The sequence below is a fragment of the Marmota flaviventris genome, chromosome 7 (assembly GCF_047511675.1).
Source record: "Marmota flaviventris isolate mMarFla1 chromosome 7, mMarFla1.hap1, whole genome shotgun sequence".
Classification (NCBI taxonomy): domain Eukaryota; kingdom Metazoa; phylum Chordata; class Mammalia; order Rodentia; family Sciuridae; genus Marmota; species Marmota flaviventris.
Window position 1 is genome coordinate 145,223,889 of NC_092504.1, and position 13,326 is coordinate 145,237,214.

Genomic DNA, 13,326 nt, shown 5'->3' on the forward strand with positions numbered 1-13,326 from the left:
ACACAGGGAGCCACTCCTCATTCTTGGCTCCCATGGACACAGCTAGGACAAGCCACGTGGCCCCTCTAGGGGAGGGCTTGAGGCTGGCAGGCTTCCTGCACTCTCAGAGCCTCTCTTCCAGGGTTGGTGCCCATGGCCCCAGGATCCAGATGGGGTGGGGGGATACAGGAGGGAGGGAGAGAGCTTTCCAGTGCACCAAGCACTGCCCACAGACCTCTCCAGTGCTCCCTTGCCCCTACCCACACCAGGCTGTCAGTTCAGAGCATAAAGCAAATTTGTTAATCCAGAGTGCGTCTGACAGAGCGAAAGCAGCAAGCACTCTTCTCGCGGTAAGAACCCTGCCTTTGTAGGTAAGTGCTGCTCACCATGTGTGTCACTAAAGGTTTAATCTTCACTTTAGACTCTAAATCAAGCTGACCTATAGCAGAGTCTTAGATTGAGCTGCTTTGTGCCTGACCTCATCTCCCTTTTAATGCTAACCTTCTTCCTGTAGTTTTCCCACCAAAGCCTTATTGATAGCAATTCATTTATGTTCTGTACACATGTCCTCCTCTGAGCTCTGAGTTAAGTTTTTCAAAGATCTCTAAGGAAAGGAAAGACATATCCTGGCCTATTAGTGCCACTGAGTTTGGCTGAGGTGAAGTTAGTGCAGATTTGGGCATCAGGGTGCATGAAGGGTGGAAAGAACCTACAGTCTGAGAAGATGGGTGAGGGTGGAAGAGGAACTCATGCCCCAAGTGACTCCCCAGGTCCACCTGAATTGCTTATTGTTTATGCTGTTCTATTTTGCAATTATAGATCCACTTTGCCACTCTTTGAGATGTCGATTGTTCAGATTTTACATGAGTTTTTAGACTCCAGAGTGGAGAATCTTAAAGTTACTTGAGAGTAGGAACTGTCTTACAACTGCCCTCAGCTCTCAAGAGGGCAACTGGTCCCCTGCAGAACCACAGACTGAAGGAGCGTGTGTGTGAGTGAATGAGCTGAGGGCCAGCATGTCTGAGCCTAGGTGCTCAGATGTCTTCAGGTCTCTGAGAAAGCTCTTTGGGAGTAGGAATCTTTAGAGAAGAGTAGAAGGGTTTCTTGTTCTGGGTGAATAATGTCTTGTATATGTAGAAAGCTTCTATCCACATACTCTCTCCCCGCTGCAAAAAAAGTTGTTCATATTTCTCAATTGATCTTTACACAGAGCAATTTGATTTGGGCCATGTAGGGAGCCCTCTATCTATCATTGTTTTTCAGGCAAGGAGGCCAAGGATGGGGAAATGACCTGATCTCCCACCCCCATCTTTCTAGATTCTGGAAACTCCTACTCTAGGCAGTGTTTTCTGACAATGTGGCCTGACCTGACTGGGCAGCTGTGTTTCAGAAGCACACAGGCTTCGGTGCCGCCTGACCAAACAGCAGGCCCTGCTCTGTCAGACTGATTGCAGTACATGGAAGGACCTTGTTTATTGTCTCTAGACAGTGAGGAGAATGGAGAGGAGTACAGTCAGGGGATCACTGCATAAGCACTTGGATCTGGAGAGGAAGATCGCCAAGCAGGCTGAAGCCAGACTCCGCCAACAACTGCAGAGTCTAGAGGATATCTGCCTCTACCACCTGAAGTTGTTGACCAGGGAGCAGAGGCAGCTCCAGAGAGAGCAGCAGAGGCTGCAGCAAGGTGAGGCTTCCTGGCAGTGTGGGCTGCTATAGGCAACACCAGGGTTCTTCTGAGGGAAGAGTGATGCTCTCACTGCTTGGCAGCCATTTGGGGCCCTGGGCCCAGGACAGCAAGCGCTTCCTATCCTGGTCAGGGCTTTCACATCCCTCTGCCTTCCCTAGTCCCACAACTGTACTGAACGGCCCACTCAGAAACCTTGATGTCCAGTTGCTGTCCATCTCCAGTTTTCTCTCTCTTGCCAGAACTCCTAGCTCTCCACTGTCTCAAGCAGCTTCACCTTCTGCTTTTCTCCCGCTCATCTGAGCTGGTTTGGTTTCACCTCTCTTGGTGTCTCTTCTTTCATATTTGAGCTAACAATTTTGATTGAGCAGCTACTAAGGTTGAAGTCCCAGTACCAGTCCCATTTATAAAGGAAGAATAAAGTAGTTTGGAATTGTGACCTCAGTTTCCTCAAACATGCCATGGAAGTGATTCTGCCTAACTTGTGAAGCTATTCGAGGATTTGGTGAGCACTTGGAACACATCTAGACACAAAGCCAGTGCTGGGGAATCACTTCTTCTCACGAAATAGTACAGATTCATTACAGAACTGAAACTCTCCTGCTATATTGTTGAACATTGTTACAGTTATAGAGTTTGTAGAAACTAGTTCTCCTTCATTCATCATTAAAATAATTAGATTTTAATATTGCTTCAAAATTTAGCATAGAACAGATGAATCCAGCTCTTCAGGAGAGCCTTCTTGTCAAATGCAGGTGCCAAAACCCAGAGGCACAGAAGAAAGCAGTTGCACACAGAGTAGAAAGTCCTCAGGTCTGCATAGTTTAACGTAGTCATGGAAGCCAAGAGCAGGTCCAGACATCGTGCCTGGAATTGTTTCTAAGCTCCAATTGTTTTAAGCTACATATAATCACTTCTAGTCTCCTTGGGATTGAAGGGTGACTCTGAGCAAGCAGTGGAGCTTTTTTTTTCTGTGTCTTCAGCGAATGGCTAAACTACCTAGAACAAGAGCAGGGCCCAGGAAATGCCCTTGAGGACACTGGTTGATTTCCACTGTGATCTCTAGAGGCTATGGTGACCCAGTGGCCATTCTCAGGAGGATGCCTTGCTGTGCAGTTGCCTCAGCTGCAGGTGTCTGGTAGAGTATGGACCAGGAGGTAGAGGGCCCCGATACCAGGCCCCATCTCCATGTTCTTTGGAAGGTCATACTCTCTCTCAACTAAGAACAGTCGAAAGGGGTAAAGGGAAGAAGAGACATGCTTTGTCTTGGTGCTTTTCAGACACTAGTTAGCAGTGTTCTTCCGTGGTCATTTAACACTCTGTGCCACTGGTGGCTTGTTTAAGATGCACATCACCAGGTGCCTCAGAGATTTGAATTAACCGGCTGGAAATTTAAGCTCAAACATCCAGTTTTTTTATGGATACCAAGGCAGATTGTTCTGGGTAAGGTGTTTCACAGATCACCTTTACAAAACACTATTATGGTTACTCGGAAGCTGGAATGGAAAAACGTGGTTTTTGCTCCTGAGATGTTCATATTTAGATTGGAAATTAGCTGTGCTTACAAAAAATCAGAATGCTAACTGCTAAATTAGAATTACTTACAAAGTTGGGCAGGAGCATTGGAAGCTCCTGATGTCTGTCAAGGGCCCTCAGGAAGCTCTCCTAAAATAGGTGGTGTGTGAGCAGAGCCTGGAGGAGAAGGGATGAGGGGGATAGGGCACTTGTCAGGAGGGCAGGAAGGGCCAACCCTTGCAGAAACCTGCAGTCTGCATGAGATGCTAAGTGAGCGCAGCTTGCACAGTGCCGCAGTAGGGTAGCTGCAGGAGGCATGTGCGGCTTGCTGGAGGCAATGCAGGACAGCCAGCATCTCCAGTCACAGACAGCTCCACAGGTCTTGCAACAGAGGCTTCCCCTGCAGGGCTGGGAGTGGGGAGATCACCTGCTCATATGTTGGGGCTCACTCTGCCACCGGGTGAAGTCAGAGCAGATCTGATACAATTCCAGAGTGCAGGCATGACCTGAGGGCTGAACTCAGGCACTGGTCAGGGGAAGAAAATGAGGCCAGCCTCCCAAGGTATTTAGCAAATAGAGTTGTGAGAGGTTTATGATTAATATCCTGTCCAAGGAACCAAGATGCAGACTCGTGGACTGGCTGGCTGGATGTGAGGAGGATGCAGGGTCTGCCTCCACAGAGAGTGTGCTGGGGAGATTCTCTACAACATGTTGCAGAGAATCAATAAGCTCTTTCCTGGACCTGCCAGCCCAACAGATCTGAGCTGCAGACATGTGGCTTGGCAGGAGGAGCAGCTCCCCATTCCCTAGTTTACAGGGAACAGGTGAGTTCCCCAAGGAGACTGCCAAAGAAGAGTGGCCCACAAAGGACTATCTCTTGTCCCAACTGCTTCACAAAGAAGTGATCAGATTGCAGAGATTAGAAGTTTAATGTGAATTCTTCATCCCCACCTGTACCTGCCGACCACTATTCTGCCTGTGTGTGTTCTGTCTTCATTTCTTGTGGCATGGGGATCAAACTCAGAATTTTGCATAGGCAAGGAAAGCACTCTGCCACTGAGCTGTGTGCTCAGTGCTAACCGCTGCCCTCAGGGGACTCACTCTCTTTAAAGCATATTATTCCAAGACTCTCATCCTCAAGTGACCAGCTTGTAAGATGTCTTGAGAACTTGGTGGTCCCCTGTGGCAGTTAGACCATAGGTGAAGAGATATCCCCTCAGCCAGTGGAGTCCCCTTGATCATGGCTGGCAGCTGCAAACTCCTGCCATCGGTGCACAGGTCACATAATTGCAGTGAATGAGACAAAAAGCTCACACCAGTTATTTTGTCTTTGAAAACACTGTGCTTGCCAAGTAAACTTCCATGGGCCTGGGCTGTTTAAACTCTGTTCTTGATGTTTATAAATCCTCTCCAACATGGTGTGTATAAACACTGAGAGCTGCACAGAAGTTTTCTGTTTCCTTGGTTGTGCCAGATCAGCCTGGTATGTAATGGGAAAATGCCACACACTGGAGCCTGGTTCCCAGAATTTCTTCTCTTATTATTTGTTCTCCAGGGCTCCCTAACAAAGCACAGCAAGTCAGGTGACTTAACAGAAACTTCATGATCTCTTGACTCAGGAGTCTAGGAGCCAAAAGCAAAGTGTGGGGGTGGGGCTGCCCCTTGCACAGGTGGGTACTGGAGAGAAGAAGGGCTGTGACCTCTCCAGCAGGTGGGGGAGCTGTCCTCTCCCCATGTGTTTCACAGGGTGCCCTCCTGTGTCCCATGTGTCTCAGTTCAAATGAGGACACATTCCTAATGGATCAGGACCCACCCTAAAGGCCTTGCTTTATTGGAAAGAGCCTGAGGGGTGAAGCACTGGGGCTGGGACCACAACATGCCAAGTTATGGAGCATAATTTCTCCCGTAAACTTTTTCATTAACTCAAGGCAGATATTGTCAAGGTGAGATTGTCTTCTCTTGGGAATGGAACTCAGAAAAGGCCAGAATGTGTCCTCAGTTTCCCGCCACAGCAAGGACAGAAGCACAGACCTCCAAAACATGAAGTCAGGTAAGAAGGTACTCATTAAATGCATGAGTGTGACCCTGAATTCCTCATCTCCTGAGTCGGTGAAATGTGCTTCTTTCCCCGAGGAAATGCTGCTTTCCTCTGCTGAGACAGACATGTCAGCTCACCAGAGCCTCTATTCTCACCTGCTTCCACTCCCACACTCCCATAACTCAGGAGACTCCACACTGATGGAGCTGCCATACAGTGACCCAGAAGTCTAAATGTGAGTCTCTTCTCAGTTTCCAGAGATCTTTCTTCTTCTTACCTCTCTTCCCAGAGCATTGGCAACCAACACGACCCAGGAAATGTACAAAATCAAGTCCCAGATGCCTCCTTTATGTCACACTGGCCTCAAAAACCCCACCAGGAGAAAAGAGAACTGGCGATCTCAGAGTCACAGAACTGCCTGCTTCATGGCAGAAAAGCTGCCAGCCCAGGAGAAAGAGTCTGTAATCCCACCTCAGGGCATAGACCCCAACAAGGGCACCTCTGTGGCACATCAAGACCAAATGGCTTCCAGCAGTACCTGTGGTAGTGGAATGGTCAACCTTGATGAGATTAGATCAAAAGATGCCAATCTAAAGCCATGTAGGAATGCTGTGGAACAATTTCCCCCACATTCCATGGAATGTGTAGGAGGCTGCAAAGGTGAGACCACAAAGCCAGCCTTCTCAGAATTGCTTGCAGAGGTCAAAAATGCACGCTATCTCCGGCACAGGGTCCTCCCTCAGTCTGAGAGGTTGCTTAGCATCAGGGAGATATTCGGGTGTAGAAAATCTTCACCTGCAGATCAAGAAAGGATTGTGAAAATGGTACCATCTAAGTTCCCTCCTCTCTAGCTAATTTGTATAACCTGCTCATGGCGTGTATCAGAACCACTAGAGAATGTGCTCCTTAAGTGAAGCAATGCGGAGCACTTGTATTTCTAATCTGTTGATTCCACAGCACTTGTATTTCTAATCTGTTGACTTCATTTAGAGCATTGTGATCTTTCAATGAACCACACTAGTGAATGGATAACACATAGAGGAAAGAATCTTCTGAAAATACTTGAATAATTAGCATGCCCTTCTAATGTCAACTAAAATGTAAATATATGTTGATATTGAGGGAGAAAGAGTGATTTCTACTTTCATTGCCTCTCATTCCTAGGGGAGGTTATTGTGGCACCACCTGCTGGAAGAGGCGTAGTCCTCCCTTGTTTTATGGTAGATGGTGGCAGGATAGGGGCACCACTGAGAATGTGTACCATATGGTCTATAAATAAAACTTGTTTCAACTTTGTGCTTTTTTTGTACTGGGGATTTTTTTTTTTTTTTTTTTTTGTACTTTGTGCTTTTTTTGAACTCAGGGGCACTCAACCACTGAGCCACATCCCCAGCCCTATTTTGTATTTTTATTTAGAGACAGGGTCTCACTGAATTGCTAAGTGCCTTGCCATTGCAGAAGATGGCTCTGAACTCGGGATCCTCCTGTCTCATCCTCCCGAGTGGCTGGGATTACAGTCGTGTACCCCCATGCCCAGCTTGTGCTCATTTTTGAGGTACTGTCCTTCCTCCCTTCCCTTCTTCCTTACTTTTCTGGTAGGTCCATTTTTTTTTCTTTTTTCCTCTTTCAAAGATGTTACATAATCTCTTCCTTTTCTGTGCTCTAGAATCAAAAGATTTCAAAACTTTTTATTCATTTCTCAGCCCAATATCAAATACTCAAGAGAATCTATCAAGAATCATCTCACCACAAAATAAAAGTTACCAACCACTTTAAAAAGTTATTATTTTTGGATGGAACTGGAGACTATCATGCTAAGTGAAATAAGCCAATCTCAAAAACAAAAAGGCTGTATGTTCTCTCTGATATGCGGATGCTAACACACAATAAGTGGTGGTGCAGGGAGGGTAGGATAGAAAATTATTGGATTAGACAAAGGGAATGAAGGGAAGGAAAAGGGATGAGAATAGGAAAAACAGCAGAATGAATCAAACAGAACTTTCCTATGTTCATATATGAATGTATGACCAGTATAATTCCAAATAATGTACAACCACAAGAATGAGATCCTAATTAGAATAAGCTATACTCTATGTATGTATAATATGTCAAAATACACTCTACTGTCCTGTATATCTAAAAAGAACAAATAAAAAATGGCAAAAAAGAGAAATAAGATAGAGCATTTTATTTGCCAACTATTCCATACTGTGGCACATACAACAAATAAAAAATATTTGTGTGGCATAAAGAAGGATTATTGTTTCATGCAGGTTTCTGTGGCTTGGGTTCTTTTATAAACGAATCTAGTGGACATTGCTGAAAGTCATCAGCTTTTCATTGCTGTGACCAAAGTATCTGACAAGAACAACTTACAGGAGGAAGAATTTAGTTTGGGCTCATGGATTCAGAGTTTCAGTTCATGGTTAGCCGACTCCATCAATATTTGTATTTGTGTTGGTTACAAGAAGAACCTTGTGTGTGGGATTGTAGGTCAGGGGTAGAGTGGTACCTGGCATGCGTGAGGACCTGGGCTCAATCCCATGCACTATGAAGTAAAACAAAGAAGTAAAACGCAGACTTGAAGAGCTACAGTATAAATTAACCACCTTTGTCAATAAGTAGGTGACAAGTAAAGGAAGACTTAAGATATATTAACCAAATGCAATAAATGCTCCTAATTTGAACCCAATTTGTGTCTAACTATAAAATTTATTTGAAGTAGCTAGAGAGATCTGTGTATTAATTAATTGGGTATTAGATATTAAAGAATTATGATTATTTTAAATTGTGGCTGTATTAAGGACTTCTTTCTGATACATGACTACAATATTTTAGAAGAAACCTGATAATGCTGGGGTTTGCTAAGTGAGTCTATTCCCAGTGGGGTGGGCCATCTGGCAAGTACCACAATGGTGATGGCTGCATGGGCAGTTTCTTGGCTGCAGTACCCATGATTCCTGGGGTACTAGGGCCAACATGTGGCTTGCAGCTCCTGGGGGCCATACACTGAGGGTCATGTGGGCAGAATGCTGGATGGCATTACCCAGAATCCTCTGGGGCCCACAGTTCCCAAGAGCCTCTGGTGAGAACTGCTTAGGCAGACCACTACTGCCCAGAATTAATGGGGGCTCCTGGCAACCGTGTGGCCTGCAGTTACCAGAGGACTTTGTGTAGGATTCTTGGCTGGGCAGGCAGTCTCTGGGATAGATATGCTACTCTGAATTCTCAGTGTACCAGAGGCCTTTGTAGAGAATACTTGGCTGGGCAGGCAGTTGTGGGATGTACTACGCAGAATCCTCAGTGTACCAGGGCAAGCACACAGGCCAAAGCTTCCAGGCCCCTTCTTGGTGGTGCTAAGCGGCAGAATCCTGGACTACACTGCCCAGAGTCCCCAGGATGGTTTGTGAGAATGCAGCAAGCAGCTCCCAGGAGAGTCTGGGGTGAGAGCTGAAAAGGGCAGAATACCCTGCACTACCTAGAATCTTCTGGGCCTGCCGTTACCAGAGCCTTCAGTGGGGGCAGCATAGGTCAAATTATAGACTGCTTTAGCTCTGGAAATCCTCTGCAGTGAGTGGGCAAAACACTTGGCTACATGACTCACAACCCTCAGAGGCTGTAGCTCTAAGGATCCTCTGTGGTAAGAACAGTAGAGCAGAGACCTTAACTATACTACCCAGAATCACTGGAAGGTGGTGTTGTCTAGGTGAGTGTGCAGCCTGCAACTCCTGGAGACCTCACAGTGAGGGTTGTGCAGGCAGAAAGCCAGATTATACTATCCAGAATCCCTTGGGGCCTGGTGCACCCAGACACCTCCCTATTGAGGGCTGCATAAACAAGCTTTGTATTGAGTACCTAGATTTATCTGGGGTGTCCAGGAAGATCACAGGAGCTTTGATGGTGAGGTCTACTTAGGTAAGATGGACTGCATTGCCCAGAATAATCAATGGCCCACATCTCTCAGAGACCTCTGAGGTCAGGGCTGCCTCAGTAGAATGGACTACAATATCCAGAATTCCTGGGGCTCAGAGCTCCAAGGTGTCACTATAGTGTAGTCTGCACCAACATAGCACCATACTACAATGTCCCTGATCCTTGAAGCCTTGCGGCTCTCCGAAACCTGTGTAGTGAGAGCTGCATGAGCAGAACACCAGAATACACTTCCCAGAAAACCCAGGGGCTTCCCTGTGATGAGGTAGCTTGCAGCTCCCAGGGGCTCTACAATGGGGGCTGTAATGTGGAATATTGGATTACACTAGGCAGAATCCTGGGGGTATGTGCTACTTGCAGCATCCATAAGCTTCTGGGGTGAGGGATACATGGGAAAAACACGTCACAACACTGCCAGGGTCCTCCAGGGTGCTCGTACCGGCATGTGGCATAAGCTCTCAGGTCATCTGTGGCAAGGGCTAAATGGCCAGAAGAGCAGATTACACTGCAGGGTCCTCCAGGGTTCCTGGACCAGCACATGGCACACAGCCCCCATGGTCCTCTGTGACAGGGCAGTGTGGGCAGAATAGCAGATGACACATTCAGGGTGCCTGGACCAGCATGTGGTACACAGCCCCCATGGTCCTCTGTGACAAGGGCAGTGTGGGTAGAACACCAGATTACACAGTCAAGAATCCCTGGGAATTCTGAATGAACGTGTAGCCTGCAGATCCCAGAGGCATCCACAATGAGAACTGAATTATCTAGAAGGAATTATCTAAAATGCTCCAGGGCATGGGGATAAAGCTGATGTTCCCAGAGGCCACCAGGAGGTTTGATCTGAAGTCAGGCTCTCCTCACCTCGACAGAGGCCACCACTGACTTGGATATAACTTTTTTTTTTTTTGCACCAGGTATTGAACACAGGGATGCTTAACAACTGAGCCACACCCTTTTATTTTTGATTTTGAGACAGGGTCTTGCTACGTTGCTCACTAAATTGCTGAGTCTAGCCTTGAACTTGCAATCCTCTTGCCTTAGTCTCCATAGCCACTGGGATTACAAGTGTGTGCCACCACATCCAGCCATAACTTTTTTCCTTAAAAATCATGATCCTCAAATTGGGCAGCCTGTTGCCAAGTCACTCTGTCTCAAAGACCACACTGCCCAGAGACCTCTGCAGTGGCTTGTTTCTGGTGTTCTGCTTTTGGGTGCATGAGTGAAGTGTCTGGGGGACTCCTGCAGCTGCCAATGTCTGCCCACCTGGCCCCTGGCTGCAGCAGCACTTGGCCTGGTGGAGCACAGGGCTGTGGTGCAGGTGTTAGTAGTAGCTAGAGATGAGCAGTGAAATGCAGGCAAGGTCACAAGTGTTCTTTAAATTACTTTAGGGTCTTCTTTAAACTACTTCCAAAGTAGATGAGAATACAAAGGGTGGTAGTTGATTTGTAGAAAATAAACAGAAGCAAAGGAGCTAATGGGAAGACACATCAAGAAAGAAGGATTAAAAGTCATGGCGTTTGCAGGTAAATGGTTGGAATTAGAGAAGATAATGCTAAGTGAAGTTAGCCAATCCCCAAAAACCAAATGCCAAATGTTTTCTTTGATATAAGGAGGTTGATTCATAGTGGGATAGGGAGCGGGAGAATGGGAGGAATAGACGAACTCTAGATAGGGCAGAGGGGTGGGAGGTGAAGGGAGAGGACATGGGGTAATTAATGATAGTGGAATGTAATGATCATTATTATCCAAAGTACAGGTATGAAGACATAAATTGGTGTGAATATACTATGTTTACAACTAGAGATATGAAAAAATACATGTAATAGGAATTGTAATGCATTCCATTGTCATATATAAATAAAAAAATAAAAATAAATAAAAAAGAAAGGATTAATGGGACTAGCTCTTGACAGGGTCCACTGAGGTTGGTGTGAAGCTAGAAATTATGGCTAAAGTTGTATCCATTTGTGTGGGAAGGAAGTTTCCTTTAGTAGCTCAGGCGCACTAAGGTAACTTCTGACCAGCGATTGACCCCAGTGCTCACATTAACATGGGACTGACCTGTAGATGAGGCTCCCTAAATAGGATGGGCATCGTAACTGTTCTGAAGAGGACCAGCTAAGGTCAAAAACTCCACCGCCCAGAATGAAGGAGGAGTTGAACACCTGATTGGCAGAGTACAGAAGGTGGTCCCCAGTTCTCCTAGTAAATATCAAACAGTAATGAAATTTGTGGACAGCATTTTCGCCTTTGTCATTCTCTGCCTGGAGACGTCCACTCTCCCCCTTGAGAGTACTATTGCTTAAGCCTCACTTTTCTTTTACTTTATTTTCACCTCACTTTCACTTCTAAGAAAGGTCTCTTGCATGACTTTTGGGGTCTGACTTTATTCATTGGAACACAAAAGCCCAGATTTGGAGTTTCAGCTCCCTGCGTTCCTGTGACACAGGGAGGGCGTCTCCTGGACTCCCTTTTCTCCTCTCCTGAGATTCCACTCCAGATGCCACAGACAACACTGCCAGACCTGTGACAACAGTGGGAACACACTTCATCCAGTAACAGCCAAGGATGGAGAAAGGGCTGAGATTCACCAAGAAGCCAGGAGAACCATTCCTCTAAGCAGTGAGCAGCGTCCTGCTGGGTGTGGCCATCGGGGTGTGGCCTCACCCCCATCTTTGATGCTGCTCTCCCCTCCTTCCCAGTGAGGCCTGGGCTTTCTTCTCAGGGCCAATTCCTGAGAGCCTGGCCCCGGGACACTGTGGGTCATGTCTCTAGGGACTCCTGGAGCTCCCTTCTCACAGCTGCCTCAGGGAGCCGCCTGGCTCTGGGACACCATGGGTCCTGCCTCGAAGGACACCTGCAGCTCCCTTCTCCTCAGAGCTGCCTCACTGAGCCGCCAGGCTTGGGGACACTGTGAGTCATGTCTCTAGGGACACCTGAAGCTCCCTTCTCAGAGCTGCCTGAGGGAGATGCCCTAGAAGTTTTACTTATATGTAAAGTGCGGGAAATGTGGTGTTGGTGAGGAGAGAGCCCCATCTTTGGACTGAGAGCTGAGGAGAGCCTGGCTGTGGACCCTGCTCCTTTATTATTTCGTTCAGATTTGCTGTGCTGCAGGGTCCTGCCTTAGGTTGTGACCCTCATCATCTTCTTTAAAAAATTTATACTATGTATATTTTGCCATAATTAAAAATTTAGTTGTAGTTGGACCTAATACCTTCATTTTATTTACTTATTTTTATATGGTCCTGAGGATTGAACCCAGGGCCTTGCACCTGCTAGGCGAATGCTCTACCACTGAGCCATGACCCTAGCCCCCTCATCATCTTGATACAGTTAACCCCAAGTGGTTTCTGGGGAACCTGGATGGCATGAAGTAGGAATGATGAATGAGAGTTCTAAGACTGGGAGGGACTCCATTATTTGTTTTCCTTATTGTTCTAATGAGTTTTTTAAATTGCATGTTAAAGTAGTAGAAAAAAATATGAAAATACAGAAAAGCACATGTGTTAACAGCCCACTACTTTATTTCAGTTTAGTATATTATTTGTATCAAGTTTATTTATAAAAATATATTCCAGGGCTGGGGCTTAGCTCCATGGTAGAGTGCTTGCCTAGCACGTGTGAGGCACTGGATTTGATCTTCAGCATCACATATAAGTAAATAAAATAAAGCTATTGGGTCAATCTACACCTAAAAATATTAAGAAAATTTATTCCATGGCTTTCATGGAACTAAACTCATGAACCACATTTTTATTTGGTTAAGAAAATTGCAGTTCAATTGTCAGTATATGTGCATTTTCTCTCTTTTGAAAATATTTTTTATTAGTGCATTTTACTTATACATACTAGTGGGGTCCATTTTGATGTAGACATGCATGGAATATAATTTGTTCAATTTCACCCCAATATTTCTATTTTCCCTCTCTACCTCCTTCCTCCTGCTCCCCTTTCTCTACTGGTCTTCCTTCTGTTTATTTATTGTTTTGTTAAACTGATGGTTTATAGATAGACATGAAGGGGGGATTCACTGTGATGTAGTTGTACATGTACTTAGATCGTTTGGTCAGTTTCATTCTGCAGTTCCTTCCTTTTCCTATCCCTCCTCTCTCCCCCTACATCCCCTTCTATTCCACTGACCTCCCTTCTAGCTTCATGGGATCTCCCCCTTTTTATATTT

The 13,326-nt window shown here is 46.0% G+C and overlaps 1 protein-coding gene across 1 annotated transcript; it reads left to right on the forward strand.

Moving 5' to 3' along the window:
* The first annotated feature begins 19 nt into the window (after nt 1-19).
* On the forward strand, nt 20-7,480 carry Ccdc190 (coiled-coil domain containing 190). The gene is made up of 3 exons (XM_027952332.2): nt 20-1,663; nt 5,111-5,228; nt 5,506-7,480. The coding sequence occupies exons 1-3, from the start codon at nt 1,477-1,479 to the stop codon at nt 6,065-6,067; spliced, it is 867 nt and encodes a 288-aa protein (XP_027808133.1). The 5' UTR covers nt 20-1,476; the 3' UTR covers nt 6,068-7,480.
* The last annotated feature ends 5,846 nt before the right edge of the window (nt 7,481-13,326 follow it).

Excerpts from the sequence above, each read along its gene's own strand:
- Ccdc190 (XM_027952332.2), top strand. The coding sequence starts at position 1,477 with ATGGAGAGGAGTACAGTCAGGGGATCACTGCATAAGCACTTGGATCTG. Across the intron at positions 1,664-5,110 it reads GCAGCAGAGGCTGCAGCAAG|ATATTGTCAAGGTGAGATTG; the intron begins GTGAGGCTTCCT and ends AACTCAAGGCAG. Across the intron at positions 5,229-5,505 it reads CCTCCAAAACATGAAGTCAG|AGCATTGGCAACCAACACGA; the intron begins GTAAGAAGGTAC and ends CTCTCTTCCCAG.